General features: G+C 40.0%; 2 protein-coding genes and 1 pseudogene across 3 annotated transcripts; 2 read left to right on the forward strand and 1 right to left on the reverse strand.

Annotated features, from left to right (window-relative positions):
* Positions 1–363: 363 nt before the first annotated feature.
* On the forward strand, positions 364–1,302 carry LOC308423829 (olfactory receptor 2A7-like; the record flags this gene model as incomplete). Its single annotated transcript, XM_080920603.1, has 1 exon — positions 364–1,302. The coding sequence occupies one exon, from the start codon at positions 364–366 to the stop codon at positions 1,300–1,302; it is 939 nt and encodes a 312-aa protein (XP_080776729.1).
* A 7,177-nt stretch (positions 1,303–8,479) lies between these two features.
* Positions 8,480–9,607, reverse strand: LOC308424288 (UPF0489 protein C5orf22 homolog; annotated as a pseudogene). The gene is made up of 2 exons: positions 9,526–9,607; positions 8,480–9,062 (listed from the first exon to the last, which is right to left on the reverse strand). The product of its transcript is annotated as a UPF0489 protein C5orf22 homolog (transcript).
* A 7,654-nt stretch (positions 9,608–17,261) lies between these two features.
* On the forward strand, positions 17,262–18,209 carry LOC308423827 (olfactory receptor 2A5-like; the record flags this gene model as incomplete). Its single annotated transcript, XM_080920601.1, has 1 exon — positions 17,262–18,209. The coding sequence occupies one exon, from the start codon at positions 17,262–17,264 to the stop codon at positions 18,207–18,209; it is 948 nt and encodes a 315-aa protein (XP_080776727.1).
* Positions 18,210–22,170: the final 3,961 nt, after the last annotated feature.

Consider the following 22,170-nt stretch of genomic DNA (forward strand, 5'->3'; position numbering starts at 1 on the left):
TCAACATTTACCTTTACCTGGCTGTTTTAAGGAATTAAATGCCTTAATAGGGGGGAAGACTCTGGTAAGGAGAATTAGGTTTCATCTTGTCAATTTCATAGCAGAGGAAACTGATCTGAGAAGGTATCTTCTGTTGGTTTAGAGGCAGATCCAGCACTGTGCACGATTCTTTGTTTTCTATAAACTTTCTGGGAGTAGTTCCAGAGGACATCAGCAGGTAAAGCAGACAGTCCTGTTGAGAGGAATATAATGGAGTTTCATAAAATTTGGACACTGACCACTACCTAACCCCATCTTTGGACATGCTTTAGCTAACCCCTGTGTGAACTGGTACCTGTCCTTTTTCATTAAGAGTAAAGTGTAATGAAAGGTCCCAATCAGACCTTTGTGACAGAATTCATCCTCCTGGGCTTCTCCTTGAGCCCCAGGACCACACCTCTGCTCTTCTCAGCCTTTCTGACAATTTACCTGTTGATCATTCTGGGCAATGGCTTGATCTTCATCCTCATCTGCTTGGACTCACGCCTCCATACCCCTATGTATTTCTTCATTGGCGTTCTTTCCATGTTGGACTTAGGCTATACCACCACAACTGTGCCCCAGATGTTGGTACATCTGGCCAGCCAGAAGAAGACAATCTCTTACTCCAATTGTGTAACTCAAATGTACATTTTCTTGGTGCTAGGTGTCACAGAATCTTGGCTTTTTGCCATCATGTCCATAGACAGGTATGTAGCCATCTGCCACCCACTCAGGTACAAGGTCATCATGAGCCCATGTCTATGTGGGGTAATGGCCATTTTCTGTGGCCTCTGTGGTGTCACCGCTGCTCTTATCTACACTATCTTTGCCATGCGCCTCCCCTACTGTGGCCCCAACAAGATTAACCACTTCTTCTGTGAAGTCCCTGCGGTCTTAAAGCTGGCTTGTGCAGACACCTCAGTCAATGACCATGTAGACTTCATTCTTGGGTTTAGTGTCATACTGATCCCCCTGTCCCTTATTCTTGTCATCTATGTCAACATCTTCATTTCCATCTTGAAGATCCGGTCAGCACAGGGGCGACTGAAAGCCTTCTCCACCTGCGCATCCCACATCACTGTGGTCACTATGTTCTGTGTGCCAGCCATGGTCATGTACATGAAGCCTGGTTCTAAAGCCTCCCCAGAAGAGGACAAGAAGCTTGCTCTATTCTACAATGTCATCTCTGCTTTTCTCAACCCAGTCATATATAGTCTCAGGAACAAGGATGTGAAGAGGGCTTTCCTCAAGGTAACAGGCTGGGGTAGATCCCCAGAATGAGTCCCTAGAAGGACATGGAAGTAACTCATGCTAGATTATCTTTGTCCAAGAACTGATTTACATGATAGATGAAATCATCTATCTGTCTATCTATCTCCAGTTTTAGCTCTTTACAAGTCCTTTTGGGACTATCCTCTACTTGGCTGGTAGAAAAGGGAACTGTGAATTGTCTCCCAGGCACATCGGTCTTCTTCTCCCTTGTTCCATAGGGCCTATAAAACAGGCCCCAGCAAGACCAACCATTTCTGTGGAGTCCCTGTTGTCTTCCTGTTTCATAAAACAGGAAATGTATAAGCCACTAAAATCTTTGACTAAAATAAAGAAAGTATTCTTGGAAGGATGCTGCCCTATGACAGTATATTGAGAAGGGCTCACTGCCATGTGGAAACTGTATTCATATCATGTGAGCTGGATTCAGGGTAGGGACATAGACTTTGGAGAATCCCTGGCCCAAGAAGAGGAATGAGCTGAAACTCATTCTCTGCAAGCTGGTGAAGAGTGAAGATGGCTTAAGCCAAGTGCAATCTGATCCTTCAGACCTACACAGACTCATCTCAGGTCACTTTCTCCCGTCCTTCATATCACATATGCTTGACTCTGCCATTGGCTTTGTTATATTGACTATAAAATGTGTCTCCCCCAGATTCATGTACAACTAACAGATAGGCTTTGGGACTCTGATATAATTAATGCTTTAACCACTTGATGAATTCATGATATGCTGGTGTTGCTGGGAGGTGAGAAAATGTAGAGGTGAAATAAGGTCACAGGGACATGTTCTTAGAAACTACATCATACTATGGGCTCTTTCTCTATTCTTCTTTTTTTCTGTTCCTTGCCTGTATCAAGTTGCACAGACTTTTCATCAGCACCAAAGAGCTGATCATGAGTCTTACAACCATACTGCATTTTTCTGTCACAAGCTTGATGGTGCATACCTTTAACCCCAGCACCCAGAAAGCAGATGTTGAAGTTATGTACCGGTTCTTCCTCCCATCTCCATGCTCCCAGAAATGAAACTCAGACTGAAGAAATATTTACAAATATGCAGGCCATTATATTTAGGCTCTGTTCTGACTAGAATCATAACTTAAGATATCCCATTTATTTTAATTCACATTCTGCCATGGCTGGTTACCTGTGCTCAGGTACCATGCGTCAATCTCTTCACATATTCCCAGGCTGATCTCCCATCTGGCTCTCTCCCAAAATCCTTTCTGCCTCCCAGATTTCCCACCTGTATTTCCTGCCTAAGTCATAGGTCATAGGTTTTTCAATTGATAGGTGATGTATCCATACAATAAACAAGATTGTATGGATGCATCTCTACAGGCAGTCAGGGATATACAGAAAAACACTGTCTCAAAAACAAAACAAAACAAAACAAAACAAACAAACAGCAACAGCAGCAGCAACCACAAAAGCAAGTAGCCCAACATCTTATCTCTCAAATGGGTATCAAGTTCTATGAAGCAGGGACTGTGGTAGTTTGGGTTATTGCTGCACCCTTAGGATCTAGCATGCTTTATGCTTATTGCCTTCAAGAACAATGTTGTGGGTCCAAGAATAAATATCTCACAGTGGAAAGTTGATGAATTAGAAGTAACAAACATTGTGAATCACTTTAAAAGATTATTATGTATATCAAGTTAGTAAAATATAGATCAATGGAAAACATGTAAAAGTATTTATAATGAACCTTTACAATGTTAATAAACTTAGGTTTTGCCAGTTTCACCGGTAGGACTCTGTTCTACAGGAAAAATGGTAAATGAATACCAAGTCTTATATATAATGTATTTATTACATAATTATTAGGAATAGCTACCAAAATGACATCTCAACCTAGTGAAATACTGTGAAAACAGTATTTATTGTATACTATATCTGACATAGTATTAAACATCATTGGAATGTGGATCTGGAGAGATGGCTCAGCATTTCAGAGCACTTTCTGATCTTGCAGGGGATCTATGTTCAGTTCCCAGTAGCCACATGGTGGCTCACAACAGTCCAGTTCCAAGAGATCTGGGCCTCTTATGATTTCCATGGACACCAGGCCACATGCAGCACCCTTACATGCACACAGGCAAAACCCTCTTACATATAAAAAAAGGAATGTCTCCTGAATGCCTGTGTGTTAGAACTGATTCCCCCCCCCATGAAGTTGTGGGGGGAACTAACTGGATGTTGAAAGGTCTGAATTTACAATTCATCAGATTTCTGGGAGGTGGTGGATACTGTGGGAAGTGGAGCCTGATTGGAGGATGTGGGTGCTGAGGCATATGTTTGAAGGGTGTATCTTGCCATGGCCCATTCCTGTCTTCTTCTCTGCTTACTGGCTGACCCAAGATGAGAAGTTTTTCTCCATCATACACTGTCTGTCATGATGTTCAGCCTCACCTAAGTGACTATGGACTAAAACATTTGAAAATGCAAGCCAAGGTAAATCCTCCCTCCTCTTCATGCTTTCCTTGGGTAGTCAATGCCCCAGTGGAACATGTACTAGAGCACATACACACAGCCTGAGGGAGGAGGAGACAAAGGATGACTGCCAGTGAGGTCATTCACAGTCTTCCCGGAAAAAAAAAGTGGCCTTGGTTCAAGAAATTTGGAACAAGAAAAGTACCAACATCTCAGATCCCTGAGAAAAGTTTAAAATGTGGCCAAGTTGGTGTGCAGAAGTGAATGTAATTGAGCACTGCAGAATCAATTGCCAACTAGAGTTAGCTCCTTGTCAGTTTATCTCTCTCTCTCTCTCTCTCTCTCTCTCTCTCTCTCTCTCTCTCTCTCTCTCTCTCTCTCTGTCTCTCTCTCTTTAACTTTAGAATAACATTTTAATTAAAAATTTGCTCTCTCCTTGACTGACAGTAGAGGGTTATGAGATAATCTTCCCCTGAGGTTAGAAAAGCAGTGATAGCTGTTTCTTTGTCATCTAAGTTTGCTAGAGAGACCAATTCCAGTCTTATGAAAAGCCAGTTTTATGTGACCTTCTTAAAAACTTATTCACTGTATCCTGATTGCTGCCTCCCTTCCATGTTCTCCCCTCTCACAATCCCTTCCACCATCTCCCCTCCCTTTCTCCTCTGAGGAGGCAGAGGCCCCTCTGGGTATCCCTATCACATTGACACAAGTCTCTATGGGGTTGTGTGAGTCTTTTCTGAACAAGACCAGACAAGGCAATCTAGCTAGAACATATCCCATGGACAGGTAACAGCTTTAGGGGTAGCCCCCACTCCCATTCAGGACCCACATGAAGACCAAGCTGCACATCTGCTACGTATTTGTGGAAATGTCTAGGTTCAGCCTGTGTATGTTCTTTGGTTGGTGGTTCAGTCTGAGAGCCCCAAAGATCCAGGCTAATTGACTCGGTTGGTCTTCTTGTGAAGTTCCTACCCCCTTCAGGGCCCTCAATCTTTTCTCCAACTCTTCTGTAAGAGTCCCCAAGCTCCTGCTGACTCTGACAGATACAGCCATCTCAGTTAGTTTCAATCCATTTCTTGGCTCTGGAAGTGATTCCTACATTCTCATATGTCTGTTCCTTTAAACACAGACACCATGCTTCTTATGGCTTCAGCTCTATCCCAATGCCACTAGAAGAGAGAAAGACAAGTCATGTTAAGAAGCATAGCAGGCAGATTTCAGTCGGCAGTCTGCTGAACCAGAAAACAGGTGTGCTCACTGAGACCAAGCAAAGTAATCTTAACCTTCACCATGGCCTCTCACTTTGGCCCTCGGCTGCTGGTCCTTTCTGAGCTCTCAGGCAGAACTCTATCTTTGCTTTTCCCATGAATCAGGTCAATCTTACCTTTTACCAGACCTTTCAAAATCTCACCCTTTGGTTTCTCAAAGTCCCATAGCGAATGGGGGCTTTTCTGTGGGAGCAGAGCCAAGGCAATGAGTTTTCCTGGTTATTCGGAATGAAGAAGGGACAAATTCCTCCAGGGATGGAGTCTGAAGAAGACTGTGGTGGAAACAGCCCAAACTCTCTCTGAGCTTTTTTCTCAGGTGTGGTGTCCTTAGACACGAAGGAAAGTATAGTAGCAGTTGCTTTCTTTGGCTGGACTTTCCTGGATACACTGCTGGAGCCGGGTGGTTTAACGGGGATAATAGCAGCAAACACTTGTTCTGAAAACTATGGCCTCTGGGATGAGCATGGAATGAAAGTTATATCCAGATTTACAAGACCTAGATTTATTTTTAAAATAGAAACTTGATTTTACTCAAGCTAGAATTAGCCTTGGTATGTAAGGATGCTGTTAGGACCATGATGACATATGAAACTATATTTTTGTTTATAATGAAGTTAGCATATACTTTTAGTTTATTTAAAAATAAAGTATGGTTTTATAGTTGAATTAGTAAGAAGGGCAGGTAAACTGCAGAAATCCTTCTATGTTTTCTAAACATGTAATGGAGCTTACAACTCTAAGAATATACTGGCCATGGCCATGTGCGTGTAAGCAAAATCACCATGATAAGATAATGCCTGGCACCCACTCATGGTAAGATAATGCCTGGCACCCACTCATGGTAAGATAATGCCTGGCACCCACTCATGGTAAGATAATGCCTGGCACCCACTCATGGTAAGATAATGCCAGGCACCCACTCAAGCAGTATTCAGTCTCCCTTGGAAACAGTTCTAGCAACCTTTGCATTCAAGAGTTGCTAAACACAAGGAACCCTTCCTTAAATGGTCCTGTGAAAACTGAGTACCCCAGGATACTTGTTTCTCAAGGAAAAGTCTTTTGACTAAGTCTATTTAGTCATGAGCCTATATGAGTGGCATTTGACGAATTCCTAAAATACTCTTCAAAGAATTTTCCCTTTTTGTTCAGATGCTAATTATTTGGATAATTTTTTAATAGCAGAAACCAAACCTTTCTCAGCCCAAACATTTTTCTTTTGTGTTTCAAAGACTTCTGTGTAAATTTATTAAAAAAAACACAACAGAAGAAATACTAATTTTATAACAAACATAATTAGCTTTCAGATTTTCATTTAACACATAGTTTATTTATAGAAATGCCTATTTACAGAACTCTTAAGAAAATTTCAAAACTTAGAAGCCTTTTTACAACTCTGAGTTTGTAAGAACTCAAACCTTCTGGGTATTAGGATGGAAGGCTAAATCAGTTGGTTATGTTTCCGCAGTGCAAGCAAGCTTTTATAGTGCTAGATTTTGGCAATCTCCTCAGTGCTAAGAGCATTCACCAGAGGGAAACATGACCACTGTCAGAATGGAATATGGCTCCATGTCCCACATGACAAGGGTAATGTGTTCTGGAGCACCAGCCAGTGAGGTAGCTCTCATTTTGGCTACTCGACACTACAGGCACCTGTATAGGCAGAGGGTGACAGCAATCTTTAAACACGAAAACTGCTGGGCTCAGGAAAGAGTGACAGATGTTTCTTTTTTCTTTTTCTTTACACATCATCTTACCCCTTAAAGAAATTAAGCAGTTAAAAAGTAATTACTGAACAAAAATGCACTCGAGCGGTGGGGGGAACAAACGGAGAAACTAACCTTCATGATAAAGATGTCCTATGACTGCTGGCTGGGAGGGAACTTGGGGTTAAATAGTGATGTCCGCAGCCATTCTTTTGGGTCACTAAGGGCAAGCTTCGCTCACTAAATATCTGAAGCACGATCTCCAAAGCAAGCAGCAGAAAATATTCTCTCCTTTCTTGTAAAACCTTGCACATCTTCCCTTCCTTTCTTCATATTATGAACTATGTCCCTAGTGCTCTTCTCACTGCTTCAAGCAATCAAGTGTCCTTTTCTCTTTCGATTAGTCATCCCTTTACGATCACCTAAGGGAGGCCCCACTGTGCTCAGTTACACTGTGAGAAGGCAGGAAGGCAGCTTGGGTATTCGTCAGGTAAAAAGGGTATAATTTTTTTTTCATAAAAAGTTGATTCATCAGAAAAAGTTTATTGATCTTGGTGTTTTTAAAAAAATATTTCTTATTTATGAGTTTATGTGTAGGTATGTACACATACAGGTGTGGTGCTGAGAGGCCACAAGAGAATGTTAGAGTTATGAGGTCATGAGCTGCCATGAGGGTACTGGAACTGACTCCAGTCCTTTGGAAGAGCAGCAAGTTCTTTTAACTGCATAGCAACTTTCTAGCTGTTTGAGAAATTGTCAAGAAAATGACACTTAGTGCTTAAATGCCAACTGAGACCCCAAATGACCACCAAGTAAAAAACTACCAAAAGGCATTTCCAGTTATCAAACACTGTAAGCAGCTGGGTAGTAGCACTCTTTGAATCTCAGCACTTGGGAGGCAGAGGCAGTCTGACCTTTGAGTTCTAGATCAGTCTAGACTATCGAGTGAGTTCCAGGACTGTCAGGGCTACGCAGAGAGACCCCAGTCTCAGAAAACCAAAACCAACCAACTAATCAAAAACAAAACAAAACAACAACAACAAAAAACCAAAACAAAACAAAACTCCCTACAATTTTGTTTGATTAGGTTCACTCAAACCAAGTTTGGAGACCATGTAGCAAAAGCTTGGGTACAATTCTAACATCCATGGCAGACTTGTTGAAGATACTGTCACGGCCTGGCAAGGATCTTTTAACAAGAGTTTTGCAAATGCTACTTTCTCATAAGGCTGGGGTGCCCTGAGAGCTGGCAGTATGCCAGACATAGCCATGGCTCTCCCTTTCTCCCCAAGACCGCGGGCCATTATTTGCTTCTCATGGCTCCCACAGGAGGGCAGGGAATCTTGCCTTTACTAGTGTCTGGCACATGGAAGTGCTAGATAAACATCAGCTGAATGAATAAATAAGTAAACCTTATATAATCCAAAATCCTGTTGGGGAAAGAGAGAGAGAAAAAAAACCCCAAAAACTCAAAACCAAAAACCAAAAAAAAAAAAAAAAAAAAAAAAAAAAAAGGAAAGAAAAGAAAAACTTACAGAATCAAAGGCAGTGATGGTTAACAAGGAAGACATCCGACAGTCTCCATCAACCAGGGTAACAGATTTGGTGCAAACAATCAACCCAAACAAGAGCCCCTGCCTCTATCCCAATGCTGTATTGTTCACTGATATTTGCTTGGAGAGTCAAAATATTTGACTGATTCCAACTGACAGTTAACATAAAAAGTGCACTTGGGAAGCTCACAAACAAAAGCCAAAACACACAGGAGGCCAGCACTCTGGCTCAACACGGAGGGGACTCTTCTGAGTACTCCAGGTGAGTGTCCAGGGTCCCTTAGAGAGAGTGAAACACACGGAGCACGTTTCCCTGAATGATGTCAACTTGCTCTGGAGGACAGTAATCATCCAAACTCGACCTTGCAATCGTCACAAGAGTAGGCTTTGGCCGACTTTTTAATAAAAATTACAGATCGAATAAGATGCTCGATTTCTTCTTCTGTGCCAATGTGATGAGGAAGTTCTAAATAATCGCAGGTTAACCCAGCCTGGTGAACCATGTCATAGACTGGTACTTCCATCCGTCTTTTCAAACTCTGTACAAGTAGGACTAGTGATGCCTTTTCAGGGTTTGAAGCCCATTTCCTTACAGTTTCTTCACTATCACTGTCATACAAATCAGCAAAAATTGCTTTTAAATCATCTAACTGATGAGTCTGAGCATCAACAATAGCTACCAAACCTTCCCCAGTAAGGTTACTTACTGTCAGGCTTTTAAAGCTGGTAAAGCTCCTGTAGAATTTTGTACTCATCCCAATTGAACATGTCTTTGAAGGGGTTTTTGACAGAAAAAATATCCAAGTCAATATCTAAAAAAAAAAAAAAAAAAAAAAAAACTCATCTCTAGTCTCCAGTGCTGGCTGTGTCCTGGCTTCCAGAACATGAGCAGGACGGTTCTTGGCTAGCATGATCACTTCTTGGTGTCACTGCATTCCCTGGATATCCTTCTGAGCAAGAGCTTCTCAGCAGAAACAGTTTTCTCTCCTCCTCCCATTGCCAGATTGGGCTGATGGTTGTGGTAGCAGTGTCTTTGCCTACTAAGAAGTGGTGTTTGCCTTCTCTGATTTCCTCGGCCCATGTGGGATGAAGCCATATTACATGAGAAAAATGGCCAGCACAAACTGCAGGCATAATTCAATTTTCAATACTTTGTTCTCCAAAGAGTATTTCCTTATCAAACAGTGTCTGCTGGCATATTCACAGGAATAAGGAGGTCTGGGTGGGAGTCAAAATGTAAAATACTTATATTACTGTGAGGAAGATGCTTCGAACCTATGAAAGGCAGAACCTCCTGGTGATCCTCCACCACCCACTGGGAGCCTGGGATAGTGCAGTTGCCTCCAGTGTCACTCATGTCTCCACATGACTCAGTCTGTGGCGTGATTCTGAGTCACTCAGGAGAGGAGCCCTTTAAGGCACCTCCAAGCCCCATGGCCCATTCATGGTGGAAATGCGCGCTCACCCGGTTGCATTTCCAGATTTCAAATTTTCATTTTTATATCATAACCGATAAATCAATTAAGAATGCCAACTGAATTTATCATTTATCTTTTGAACAATGAATTTCCCTTGATTTTTATCTTGTACCCTGAAAGGTGAAGAACAAAATGTATGTATGTATATGTATATGTGTATGTGTATGTGTATGTGTATGTGTATATGTATATATGTATATATATATACACACACATATATATACGTGTAGAAATATCTTCATTATATATCAGTAATAAAACAGACTGAAATATGTATTTGCCTTCTGTATTGCTCTGTCAACAATAATGACCATGAATCCCTGGACCAAATAGTACATAAGAATTATTTCATCTATATAATGGTAGTTTTACAGTTTACTCAGCTGTTTAAACAATTTACAAAGTTGTTATTATTAATAACTGTCACAAAGAAACTGGTTCTATGAAACAGTTAATGATTTTGTTGAATTTGTGAATATGGAATCTGAGCTCTACTTTTTGGTAGCTATAGCAAGCTAGAGAGAAATAATATACCTTGAAGTATCTGCAAGACTTTGACTACACATCAGAATAAACAGACTCCAAGTGGATCAACTCTGGTCTGGAGTGTTCAAAGACTGCCATGCCTTTTCTCAGCAATCATGGAATCCTGGGCACTGCATTTATGGCGTATTTCTACATATCTTCTATGCTCCATGCCCTTTACAACACTCAGCGTCTTATCCTGGCCATCACGCTTGGCACCAGCTTGACTTATTTCTTTCAGCTCTGCTTAGTTATGGAATTTATGCAGAATGAGTCTTTGGTGTTTCAACAAAACTCAACACACTTTCTGAAACGCTGCTTGCTCCTGTGCCTGTGAAACGCTGCATGCCGTCATGCCTGTGAAAATCTCCTCCTATGAGCAATTGTCCACTAATCTTCTAGAGTGGTCTTCCCTGATCCCATTGTCTTCTGTCTTCTTGAACCATTTGCTGCTCTTGTGATGAAGAATATGCTCATAGGCCTTTTGCAATACTCTTAGTCTGCCATCCACATGTTTGTTCTCTCTACTCTTATCTGAATAGTTCTTCTCAAATGACTTTATCATGTCTGACTTCCTAGAAGTCTGTCCTGACCACACAGGCTGCCTGAACCACTATTTTCTTTTCTTTAATAAAAAAATTTAGAATAGATTTTTCTCTCATACAGTAAATACATCTGAACCACAGTTTTCCCTGCCTTTATTCCTCCTAGATCCCATCACCTTTCCTATTTACCAAATTCACTTCTCTGTTTACTCTTCAGGTCTCCAAAAGATGACAGCCCAAATAGGACAAAGCAAGATGCAATAACACAAGGCAAAAGCTGAACAAGGCTACCCAATGGGAGGGAAAGAGTCTTAAGAGCAGCAAAAGAGTCAGAGACACCCACATTTGCTGATTTGCTGTTAGGACACACACACACACACACACACACACACACACACACACACAGAGAGAGAGAGAGAGAGAGAGAGAGAGAGAGAGAGAGAGAGAGAGAGAGAGAGAGAGAGAGATGAGACAGACACACAGAGAGCTCCTACCAAGTTAAAAGCCATAATATATACACAGAGAATCTTATGCAGACCTCTTTCTGTTTCATGTCTCTGTGGGCCCATGTGAGCTCTGTTTAGTTAACTCAGTGGGTCATGTTCTTTTAGTGTCCTCTATCCCATTTGACTCTGACAGTCTTTTCTCCCTCTATTCCGGTGTGCTGTCAAGCTGCTAGTGTATGCTCTCTCCATGTTCATTTTGGAAACATTCAGTGCTATGAGTTTTCCTCTATTTTTGAAATTGTTTTTACTCTGTTTAGGTATGGGCCTTGAATTTGTGATCTTTCTAAGACTTTTAATATGAATGGGTGTTGAATTTCGTCAAATTCTTTCTCAGCATCTAATGAGATGATCATGTGATTTCTTTCTTTCTGTTTGCTTATATAGTGGATTACATTGATGAATTTCCATATATTGAATCATCCCTGCATCCCTGGGATAAAGCCTACTTGATTGTGATGGATGATCATTTTTATGTGTTCTTAGATTCAGTTTGCAAGAATTTTGAGTGTTTTTGCATTGATGTTCATAAGGGAGATTGGTCTGAAGTTTTCTTTCTTTGTTGGGTCTTTGTGTGGTTTAGGTATAAATGTAATTGTGGCTTCATAGAATGAATTGGGTAATGTTCTTTCTGTTTTTATTTTAGGGAATAGTTTGGAAAGTATTGATATTAGGTTTTCTTTGAAGTTCTGATAGAATTCTGCACTAAATCCATCTGGTCCTAGGCTTTTTTTTGGGGGGGGGTGTTGGGAAACTTTTAATAACTGCTTCTATTTCTTTAGGATTTATGGGATTCTTTAGATAGTTTATCTGATCCTGATTTAACTTTGGCACCTGATATCTATCTAGAAAATTGTCCATTTCCTCTAGAGTTTCCAGTTTTATTGAGTATAGGCTTTTGTAGTAGGATCTGAAGATTTCTTTAATTTCCTCAGTTTCTGTTGTTATGTTATGTCTTCCCTTTCATTTCTGATTTTGTTAATTTGGATACTGTCCCTGTGCCTTCTGTTTAGTTGGCTAGGAGTTTATCTATCTTGTTGATTTTTTTCAAAGAACCAGCTCCTGGTTTTGTTGATTCTTTGTATAGCTCTTTTTGTTTCTACTTGGTTGATTTTGGCCCTGAGTTTAATTATTTCCAGTTGTCTACTCCTCTTAGGTGTATTTTATTCTTTTTGTTCTAGAGCTTTTAGGTACACTGTAGAGCTGTTAGTGTATGCTCTCTCCAGTGCTTTTGGAGGCACTCAGTGCTATGAGTGTCTCATAAATTTAGGTATGTTTGCCTTCATTTTCAGCAAATTTTAAAAAGTCTTTAATTTCTTTTTTTTATTACTTCCTTGACCACGTTACCATTCAGCAGAGCATGTTCAGCTTCCATGTGTATGTGGCCTTCCTTTTGTTTTTGTTGTTATTAAAGACCAGCATTAGTCCATGGTGATCTGATAGGATGCATGGGATTATTTCAATCTTATTTAGTAAAGTTTATTTTATGAATGTGGGTGCTCTTGCATTTGGAGCACAGATGTTCAGAATTGAGAGTTCATCTTGGTAGATTTCTTTTTTGTTGTTGTTTGTTTTGGTGAGTATGAAGTATCCTTCCTTGTCGTTTTTGATAACTTTTGGTTAAAAATCAATTTTATTTGATATTAGAATGACTACTCCAGCTTGTTTCTTGGGACCATTTGCTTGGAATTTTTTTTACAGCCTTTAACTCTGAGGTAGTGCCTGTCTTATCACTGAGGTGTATTTCCTGTGTGCAGAAAAATGCTGGATCCTGTTTACATATCTGATTTGTTAGTCTATGTCTTTTTATTTGAAAATTGAGTCCATTGATGTTAAGAAGAATAACATTGATGTTAAGGAATAGTGATTGTTATTTTTGATGTTAGAGGTGGAATTATGTTTATGTGGCTATCTTCTTTTGGTTTAGTTGCAAGAACATTATTTTCTTGCATTTCCTAGTGTGTGATTTCCTCCTTGTGTTGGAGATTTCCATCTATTACCCTTTGTAGGGCTGGATTTGTGGAAAAACAGTGTGTAAATTTATTTTTGTCATGGAATGTATTTGTTTCTCCATTCATGGCAACTGAGAGATTTGCTGAGTATAGTAGCCTAGCCTGGCATTTGTGTTCTTTTCGGGTCTGAATAACATCTGTTGAGGATCTTCTAACTTTTATGGCCCGTGTTGAAAAGTCTGGTGTAATTCAGAGAGGTCGTCCTTTAAATGTTACTTGGCTTTTTCCACTTACTACTTTCAATATTTTTTCTTTTTTTTTTTTTTTTGTGCATTTGTTGTTTTGACTATTATATGATGGGAAGAATTTCTTTTTTGGTCCAGTCTAGTTGGAGTACTATAGGCTTCTTATATGTTCATGGTCATTTCTTTCTTTAGGTATGGAAGTTTTCTTCTATAATTTTATTGAACATATTTACTGACACTTTAAGTTGGGAACCTTCGCTCTCTTCTATACCTTGTTATTCTTAGGTTTGGTCTTTTCATTGTGTCCTATATTTCCTGGATGTTTTGTGTTAGGAGATTATTGAATTTTGCATTTTCTTTGACTGTTGTATCAAGGATTTTTTATGGTATCTTCTGTCCCTGAGATTTTCTCTTCTATCTCTTACATTCTGTTGGTGATGCTTGTATCTATGATTCTTGATCTTTCCTAGATTTTCTATCTCTAGGATTGTCTTCTTTTGTGATTATTGTTTCTAGTTCCATTTTTAGATCCTGGATAGTTTTGTTTCATTCCTTCTCCTGTTTGGTAGTGTTCTCCTGTAGTTCCTTAAGGGAGTTGTTCATGTCTTCTATCATCATCATGAGATATGATTTTAAATCTGAATCTTGCTTTCCAGGTGTGTTGGGGGTATCCAGGACTTGCTGTAGTGGGGGTTTTGATAACTCTAAGTAGCCTTGGTTTCTGTTGCTTATGTTCTTGTGCTTGCTTCTCAACATCCAGTTATCTCTAGTGCTACCTGCTCTTGCTGTCTCTGACTGGAGCCTGTCCTTTTTGTGATCATGATTGTGTCAGAACTCCTCAGACTCCAGATGTCTCTGTGATGCTGTGATTCTGAAATCCTGTGATCTTTGGATCCAGTGATCCTGGAATTCTGTGTGTGTCAGAGTTCCTGGGAGTCAAGCTTTCTCTGTGGCATTGTGATCCTGGGCCTGTTAGCACTCCTGTGATTCCGTGATCCTGTGTTCCTGTAATCCTGGGTGTGTTAGAGGACCTGGGTGACAGGCTTTCTCTGAGTGTTGTGGTATTGGGTGTAGAACCAGTACCCAAGGTCTGCTCAGGACACCGGTTCAGACAGGAAGGGACCTGCACCACTGACTGGACAAGGATTTCTGAGTTCCTGAATCCCAGGGGAAGTTACTCTGGACATTGGGACAGATGTCATGTCCTCCTCATATGTGATTCCTGGCTTGTTAGAGCACTTGGTTGACAGAATTCCTCTGGGTGTTGTGGGATTGGGTTCAGAACCATCACCCAAGGTCTTCTCAGGCATCAGTTCAGACCAGAAAGGACCACAAAGCAAGTCTTAACACACACACACACAAACACACACACACACAACACAACACACACACACACACACACACACACAAATCTTCATGAAGATTGCACAACATATTTTGAGTGAACAGTAAGCTTTGTGGAAGTCAGAATGGAACTTAAAAAAAACTCCTTGTTATAAATAAAAATGGAAACACAAAATACAGAAACTTTTCTGTTATATCAAAGATAGTGTTAAGAAAGCTTAGACAACTGAGTACCTACTTCAAGTAAACAGATTTCAAATAAACAGCTTAATTATGCTTATCCAAGTCTCAGAAAATAAAAAACAAACCAACCTGAAATTTTTCAGGGGCAGGCTGGAAACCATCTGAGCCCACAGCATGGCACAATATAGGGAGAAGTGAGGAAAAGTTACATCATGGTATCAGGATGCCTGATTTCTAGTTCAAATTCTCTTTGTGTTATGTTTCTGCAATTATTTCTGGAAAATGATCCTCAGTTTTCCTACCTTTAAGACTGATTCTGGGAAGCAATATCTAATGCCAACATTTCCCTCCCTGTGAAGGACCGAAATAGGACCGTAAGAGTAACTGAAAATTGGGTCCTGGTGTTCTCACTCTTGCTGTCCTTATCTCTAGGGGCCAAAATGGAGAGTTGAGTTTAAGAATCAGTTTCTACATCCCTCCAGGAATTCTGGTCTCCCCTCCAACCTAGGGTTTCCTTTGGGATGCATTTATCCCTTCTCTGCATGATGATTTTTACCTCTGTAGAACCTTTTTAAAAGTAAAAGGATCCCACAGGACTGAAAGACCCTTTGAGGTAACACTAGATCTAGCATGGGCTGACCCCACAGGGACTCCTTGATCCCTGATACCCATGAGCCTCATTAATACACCAGTCAGGGTATCTTCAAGGAAGCTGCTTAGACTCAGTAGCTCTGCAAAGTGGCTGAAGTAGGGCCCGTTTACAGCCTAGTACCTGTATTCTGGAACTGCCTAAGGCAGGTGTGAGACATGAATATGAAGCAGGGGTGTACATCACAGTTGGAATCAGGAAGGGAAGATAGGTAAGGAGCTTGAAGGATAAGTCCTTGAGAAGGCAGCTCCCATCAGTTCATTGTGAGCCACCAGTCCAATGCCATGATGTATCAGGATGGAATAACAGAGTCCATGAAAAGAAGGTCTTTGATGATGACAGAGATGGACTGTGTCTTTCAGTAACTGTGCACCATCAGGCAAGTAACTGTCTCGGTTTCCTTTTCTAAACCTCCAAGATAAAAAGAACTTGTAATTACAAACCAATACAAAAGTAATAAATGCTACTTTGAGCACTCAGAGTCAGGCATCACATTAAACAAATCTCTGTCTAGCACTTTAGCTAATTATTATTAACATCCTTTGAGATAGATTCTAATTTCTAGATGAAGATGGAAACACAGGAAATTTAGATAGTTTGTCCCAGGCTACTGGGTTTATTGTCAAAGGATTCAGGACAGCACCCAGGTCTTATTCTAGTGTACATGCTCTTGATAGTATCTTGCTTTTGATGTAAGGTAACTAGGTCATGCTCAGAGAAAAGTTGCCTCTGCCCTTGTCTATCTCTTGCCTTAATTCCATCTCACTAATATTGGAGAAGCTCATTTGAGGAGGAAAAAACTATCAACGTGTTCTTAATAATTTTCTTCTAATTTCCACAAAAATGTGTTCATGCTTATTAACAAATAGCCAAGAATGGGAATCCAATTATGGGGAATGTTGATAACCTGGTAGAGATTCTCCAGTTGTTGGGACAACATAACTCACTATTGTGCCATGGGCATAATTTCATAGTAATCTATCTAAGATCTATTAGCCCTGCCCATGCTGTGTGGTTAGAATCAGAGACAGGGTTAGGGCATTGAGATTTTTCTTATATAAGGAACTCTCCAGATAAATGTGTGTGTCAATGTGGCTACAAACAGTAATAGAAGTACATTCAAAGGTCCAACCAGAGTCCCAAGAAAGAATCAGGGTAGGAATCATGAAGGACTTTCATAATTAGAATTTTGCAAAGTGGAAGAAGCAAGAAAAGTATTTTTAACAATATAAGTAGCTAAACAATAGCAGTAATAGTAATGGGTGTTTAATGCTATAGTGCCACATACTCTCAAAAACTCAGTCAACATTCATGAAACCTCAAAGTGGGTCATTCTAGTTTTATTGATTCTCTCAGGAACCTTGGTGTTTACTGGGGGTAGTTAGTTAGACAACCTCAAAAGTACTTAGAGGAATTTTTACTAAGTACCTAGAGGCCAATTTGGATAGATTACTTCTAGGGCACGGAGGTAAATATTTTACTTTTAATTCCCCATCTGTGGGTTTTAGAAATAATTCTATCATGAATATTGCAAATTCTAGCATGCAGGACAGTCATATGTCCTCTTCTCTCCTCAGAAGGAAGGCTATGCAAAATCGAGACTGGAGAAATCACAGCTCTGTAACTGAGTTTATCCTCTTGGGTTTCTCTAGAAACCTCAGGACCAATTGGATCCTTTTCTTCCTCTTCCTCTTCCTCTACTTATTTACAGTCCTGGGTAATGGACTCATTGTTACCCTGATTAGAACAGATGCTCGTCTCCACACACCCATGTACTTCTTCCTCAGCATCCTCTCCTTCCTGGATCTAAGTTATGCCACCACAACGGTGCCCCAAATGTTGGCTCATCTAGTAAGCAAAAATAAGGCCATCTCTTACACTGGATGTGTGATACAGATGTACATTTTCTTGACACTAGGCATCACTGAGACCTGGATTTTTGCAGCTATGGCCTATGACAGATATGTTGCTATATGTTATCCACTCCACTATGGAGTCAAGATGAGCCAAACCTTATGCATAGCCCTGGTGGTCAGCTCTGCCCTTTGTGGGCTCATCTGTGCCCTTGTCTACACAGTCTTTGCAATGAATCTTCCTTACTGTGGCCCCAATGAGATCAACCACTTCTTTTGTGAAATACCCGCTGTCTTGAAGTTGGCCTGTGCAGACACATCCCTCAATGACCAAGTGGACTTCATTCTGGGTTTTATCCTGCTTCTGATTCCATTATCCCTCATTCTGGCCTCGTATGTTCGGATCTTCATAGCCATTCTAAGGATTCGCTCCACCCAAGGACGAATGAAGGCCTTCTCCACCTGTGCTTCACACATCACTGTGGTCACCATGTTCTGTGTTCCATGCATGATCATGTACATGAGACCTGGCTCTGAAGCCTCCCCAGAAGATGACAAGAAGTTGGCCTTATTCTATAATGTCATTTCTGCCTTCCTTAACCCCATTATTTACAGTCTCCGTAACAAGGATGTGAAGAGGGCTTTTCTCAAGTTAATCGGAAGAGGTGAGGACACCCAGTAGGAGAAGTGAGGCTGTCTGCAGTGCCTCTGGCCTCTTGAGTGTTCCACTCACAATTTCATCGAGGTTCTTGGAGGGAATGAGAGAGGATTTTTGGGACGAGGGAGACACAAGAAAAAGAGCATTTCACCTGAATTTACTAATGGATACATTAAGAAAGAACTCAAAGAATTATGTCCAAGAATTAGCCATGTCATTGACCTTCTATGGCTTTGAAAAAGTCACATTGGTTTGGAACATTCACCTCACTTCTTGGGGTGAAATTTCCAGTTGGCAAATGTGTTTTGTGAGATTCATTATGCCCAAAAGGTAACTAAGGTTACATTTGCACATCAGTCACTCAATGATTTAGGTGGCCTTTTTTTTCCTATCTATTTTTCTCTGATGTGGTTTCCACTTTTCATTTTCTTTCCTTCTACTCCTCCTCTTTCTTCTCCTCCTCCTCTTCCTCCACCTCCTCCCTTTTTCCTTTTCTTCATTTTGAGGTTTGTGTGTGTGGGGGGGTGTTTTACTATATTGCCTAGGCTGGTTTTGAAATTAAATAATAAGCCTCCTAAATATCTGAAAATACAGATGTATCTTCCCTCCTTGATATCTTACTGATATGTATTTATTGCTTTAATTCACATGTTAATGCTAGAGGTGTGTAATACCTCCTTCTCAAAATAAAGACACTGTAACACAAAAACATTAATTTTCTTAATGTCTTCAAGCTAAAAGTAAGATGGCAGAGATTGGAACTCAGGGCCTAGCTCCAAGGCCCAGGCTCTGATATATTATACTACATTACTCTGAAATATCCCAGAGAGAATTTTGAGGTTTAGCTGAGACAATGAAAAGCTACAACTGTGGAAGGCTAAAAAGAACTCTAGCTGTAGTAGTGATGGTATACATCTTTGATCCCAGCATTCTGGAGGCAGAGGAAAGCATATATCCATGAAATTGAGGGCACACCTGGTCTACTTCAAGTTCAGGAACAGCTGGAATTATATGGTGAGACCCTATCTCAAAAAAGAAAAAGCTTCTTAAAGGTACTTATTCTAATGTCATAACTGCAGGAGCAGATCCCTGGAATCTGGAGCTCTGTTGAGAAATCAGCCCTTCCAGCTCTTCCATATTAGCATTCTGCATCCTGAGTGAATAGACCATGTATGGTCCAAACCAATGTCTCAATATATGTTTGGTGGGAGAGTTCCTTCCTTGCCTTGCTCCATTTTTTGTTTTGAGTTGGATAGCCCTGCGTTCAGATATTCACTGTTATGGGCTTCTCCTGTTTCCATTGTGTCTGTTCCAGTTGTGACTTCTACTTTCAGCAGCTGATTTTCCCTTGATAACCTCTACTGCTAGATAGACATGAGTCAGGCAGAAGGACCCTGGGCTTTCATCTTGGCTTAATTTGTTGAGATCTTAAGAAAAACCAATTACACTCTCCAGAACCCAGTCCTCTTTGAACTCAAGTGGGAGTGGTAACCATGTTCTGTTGGCCTTACTATAAATTGTTTTAGATCTCAAATGAGAGTGGGGCTTAAAATTTAAACAATGCGTGCCATTCAACTATGGACAGAAGCTTGTGTTTCTCAACCTCAGATGTGAAAGTCAAATTCATTGTCTGGTTAGGCATTATGGGAATAGTTATGGTAGCAACTGACTGCAGATACAGAGTCATGCTTGATAGTCAGTGGTTTGGAACACTTGCTGTTCTTGCAAGAAGAGCTACATTCAATTTCCAGTATTCACATGGTGACTCATGATCATCTGTAACTCAATTTCAGGGGATCAGATGCCCTCTTTTGGCCTCTGAGGGCACCAGGCAGGCATACATTGCATAAACATGCAGGAAAGTAAGGCATTCATATATAGAAAATAAAATGAATTAAATCTGTTCTTTAAAAAAATCCATTCTCATTTAGCTTTTTTTTCCCTATCATTCTAGTTTTGGGAAAAACATTAATTTGCTTAGCAGAAAGAAACACAAGCAAAATCTTTTAAATCACTATTTGTCACATAAACACAAGATTAAGTTTTAAAACATCCCAGATGCCCTTAACTGGTTTGAAGGAAGTTTTATGGTTGTATGTGTGTTTCTTTTCTGTCTTAATTAATATAGTTTGTTTGTTTTGATCTTTTTGAGAGAGAAAAAACATGAAGTTAGGTGGGTAGAGAGTTGGGCGAGGAGAAAGAATAGGATAAAAAATATTGTATAATTTTTTAAAACAATAAAAAATATTTAGTAAAGAAAACTAAAAATAAAGTTTTAACTACAGACTAAGAATGGCTGAAATGTTACAAAAAAATCCCCAAAGACCAATAAATGCTGAAAGTGTGATTTGCTCATTAGCAACTTTTTCCAGAATAGAAAACAATTGTGGCTTACAAGGCTGTTAATGTCCCTGAAGCATTAAGGAACACTGGCTCTCATGGTGACAGGTTGAAGGGAAGTCTCCAGGGTGGGTTTGCTGCTTGAAAGACTCAGCTTTGAAGGAGAAAAACCCTGGGGAAGAGGAGCTTCGGCATCTGTAGATAGGAATAGAGTTGCCAGCGATGCATGTTCATTTTCTTGGGGACTTGTTAAGAAAAAATGCTTTGGGGTCATTAGAAGGTCATGTGGGACATATGTGGAGATGGCAGGGGTTTTCTTCTTAGAGGTCTCAAGACACCGAAAACCCACAACAGGCCCACCCAACTTCTTCAACTCCCAGAATGACACCTCTGTTCTAGTACTAACAACTTCTCAGATATCTGCATAGGTTAGACCAGATAGATAGCCACTCTCACTTCCCTACTAATTTCTTACCTATTCATGTATGTTATGGTTGTTTTCTTGGTGTTTCTGTCGGACTCCTGCCAGTGGGAGCAGGTGTATCTCTGACTATTTTGACCATTCTTTGGACTCTTTTCCTCCTACTGGGTCACCTTGTTCAGACTCAATATTAGGGCTATTGTCTTGTCTTATTGTATTTTGTTTAGTTATATTTGACTTTCATTTCTTGGAGGCCTACCCTTTTCTGAAGAAGGGGAACGGATCTAGAGGGAGGGATGGAGAGTTGGTAGGAGTGGAAAGAAAAAAAATATACTTTTATTGAAATTAGATTTTTCTCTTATACAATATATCCCCTGTGGTTGGAATATATTGTATGGGAGAAGAATCTGCTTTCAATAAAAATTTAAAAAAAGAAAAGAAATCTTACAGAGTATAACCTGCATCTTGGCCTTGAATCCCTTAAAAAGAAATAAATGCTATTCAATATGTTTGCATATTCAAATACGTTTGCATAAAGTTATCTTAAATGCAAATGGCTTTTCTTTTCTCTAGTATGGTACGTCTTTCCTCTAGTTCATGGTAAAACAAAATAGATCTAAGCAACAACAACAAAGCAAAATTATTACTAAAAAAAAAAAAAAAAAAAAAAAAAAAAAAAACCACAGCCCAGCCGGACATTGGTGGCACACGCCTTTAATCTCAGCACTCAGATAGGCAAAATCTCTATGAGTTTGAGGACAGTCTGATCTATAGAGTGAGTTGAAGCACAGTCAGGGCTATATGGAGACCCCCTCTAGACAGAATGAAGAATGGAAGAAAGAAAGAAAAAATGAAGAAAGGAAGAAAGGAAGGAAGGAAGGAGTCAAACTTTTTAATGGGGGATATAGAGATGCGTCAATGGTTAAGGTCACTGGTTGTTCTTTAATTTTCAGCACATGGCATCTCAAAACCATCTATCATTATAGTTCTATTGTATATAATGCCTTCTTCTGGTGTTCACATGTACATGTAGATAAAACAACCATTTACATATGATATACAAATTTGTAAAAATTAAAGATAAAACCTCCTAGAACTATTTTTTAATTAGTAAAATGTTGCTAGATGTGAATAATACCCATTTCAGCAAAAGTGATGATTACAGAAAAATTTTAAATTGTAAAATATTATATTGAGGAGGGACAGGAAGAAGATGGTGATGAT

The sequence above is a fragment of the Micromys minutus genome (assembly GCF_963924665.1).
Source record: "Micromys minutus genome assembly, chromosome: 9".
In the NCBI taxonomy this organism is placed as follows: Eukaryota; Metazoa; Chordata; class Mammalia; order Rodentia; family Muridae; genus Micromys; species Micromys minutus.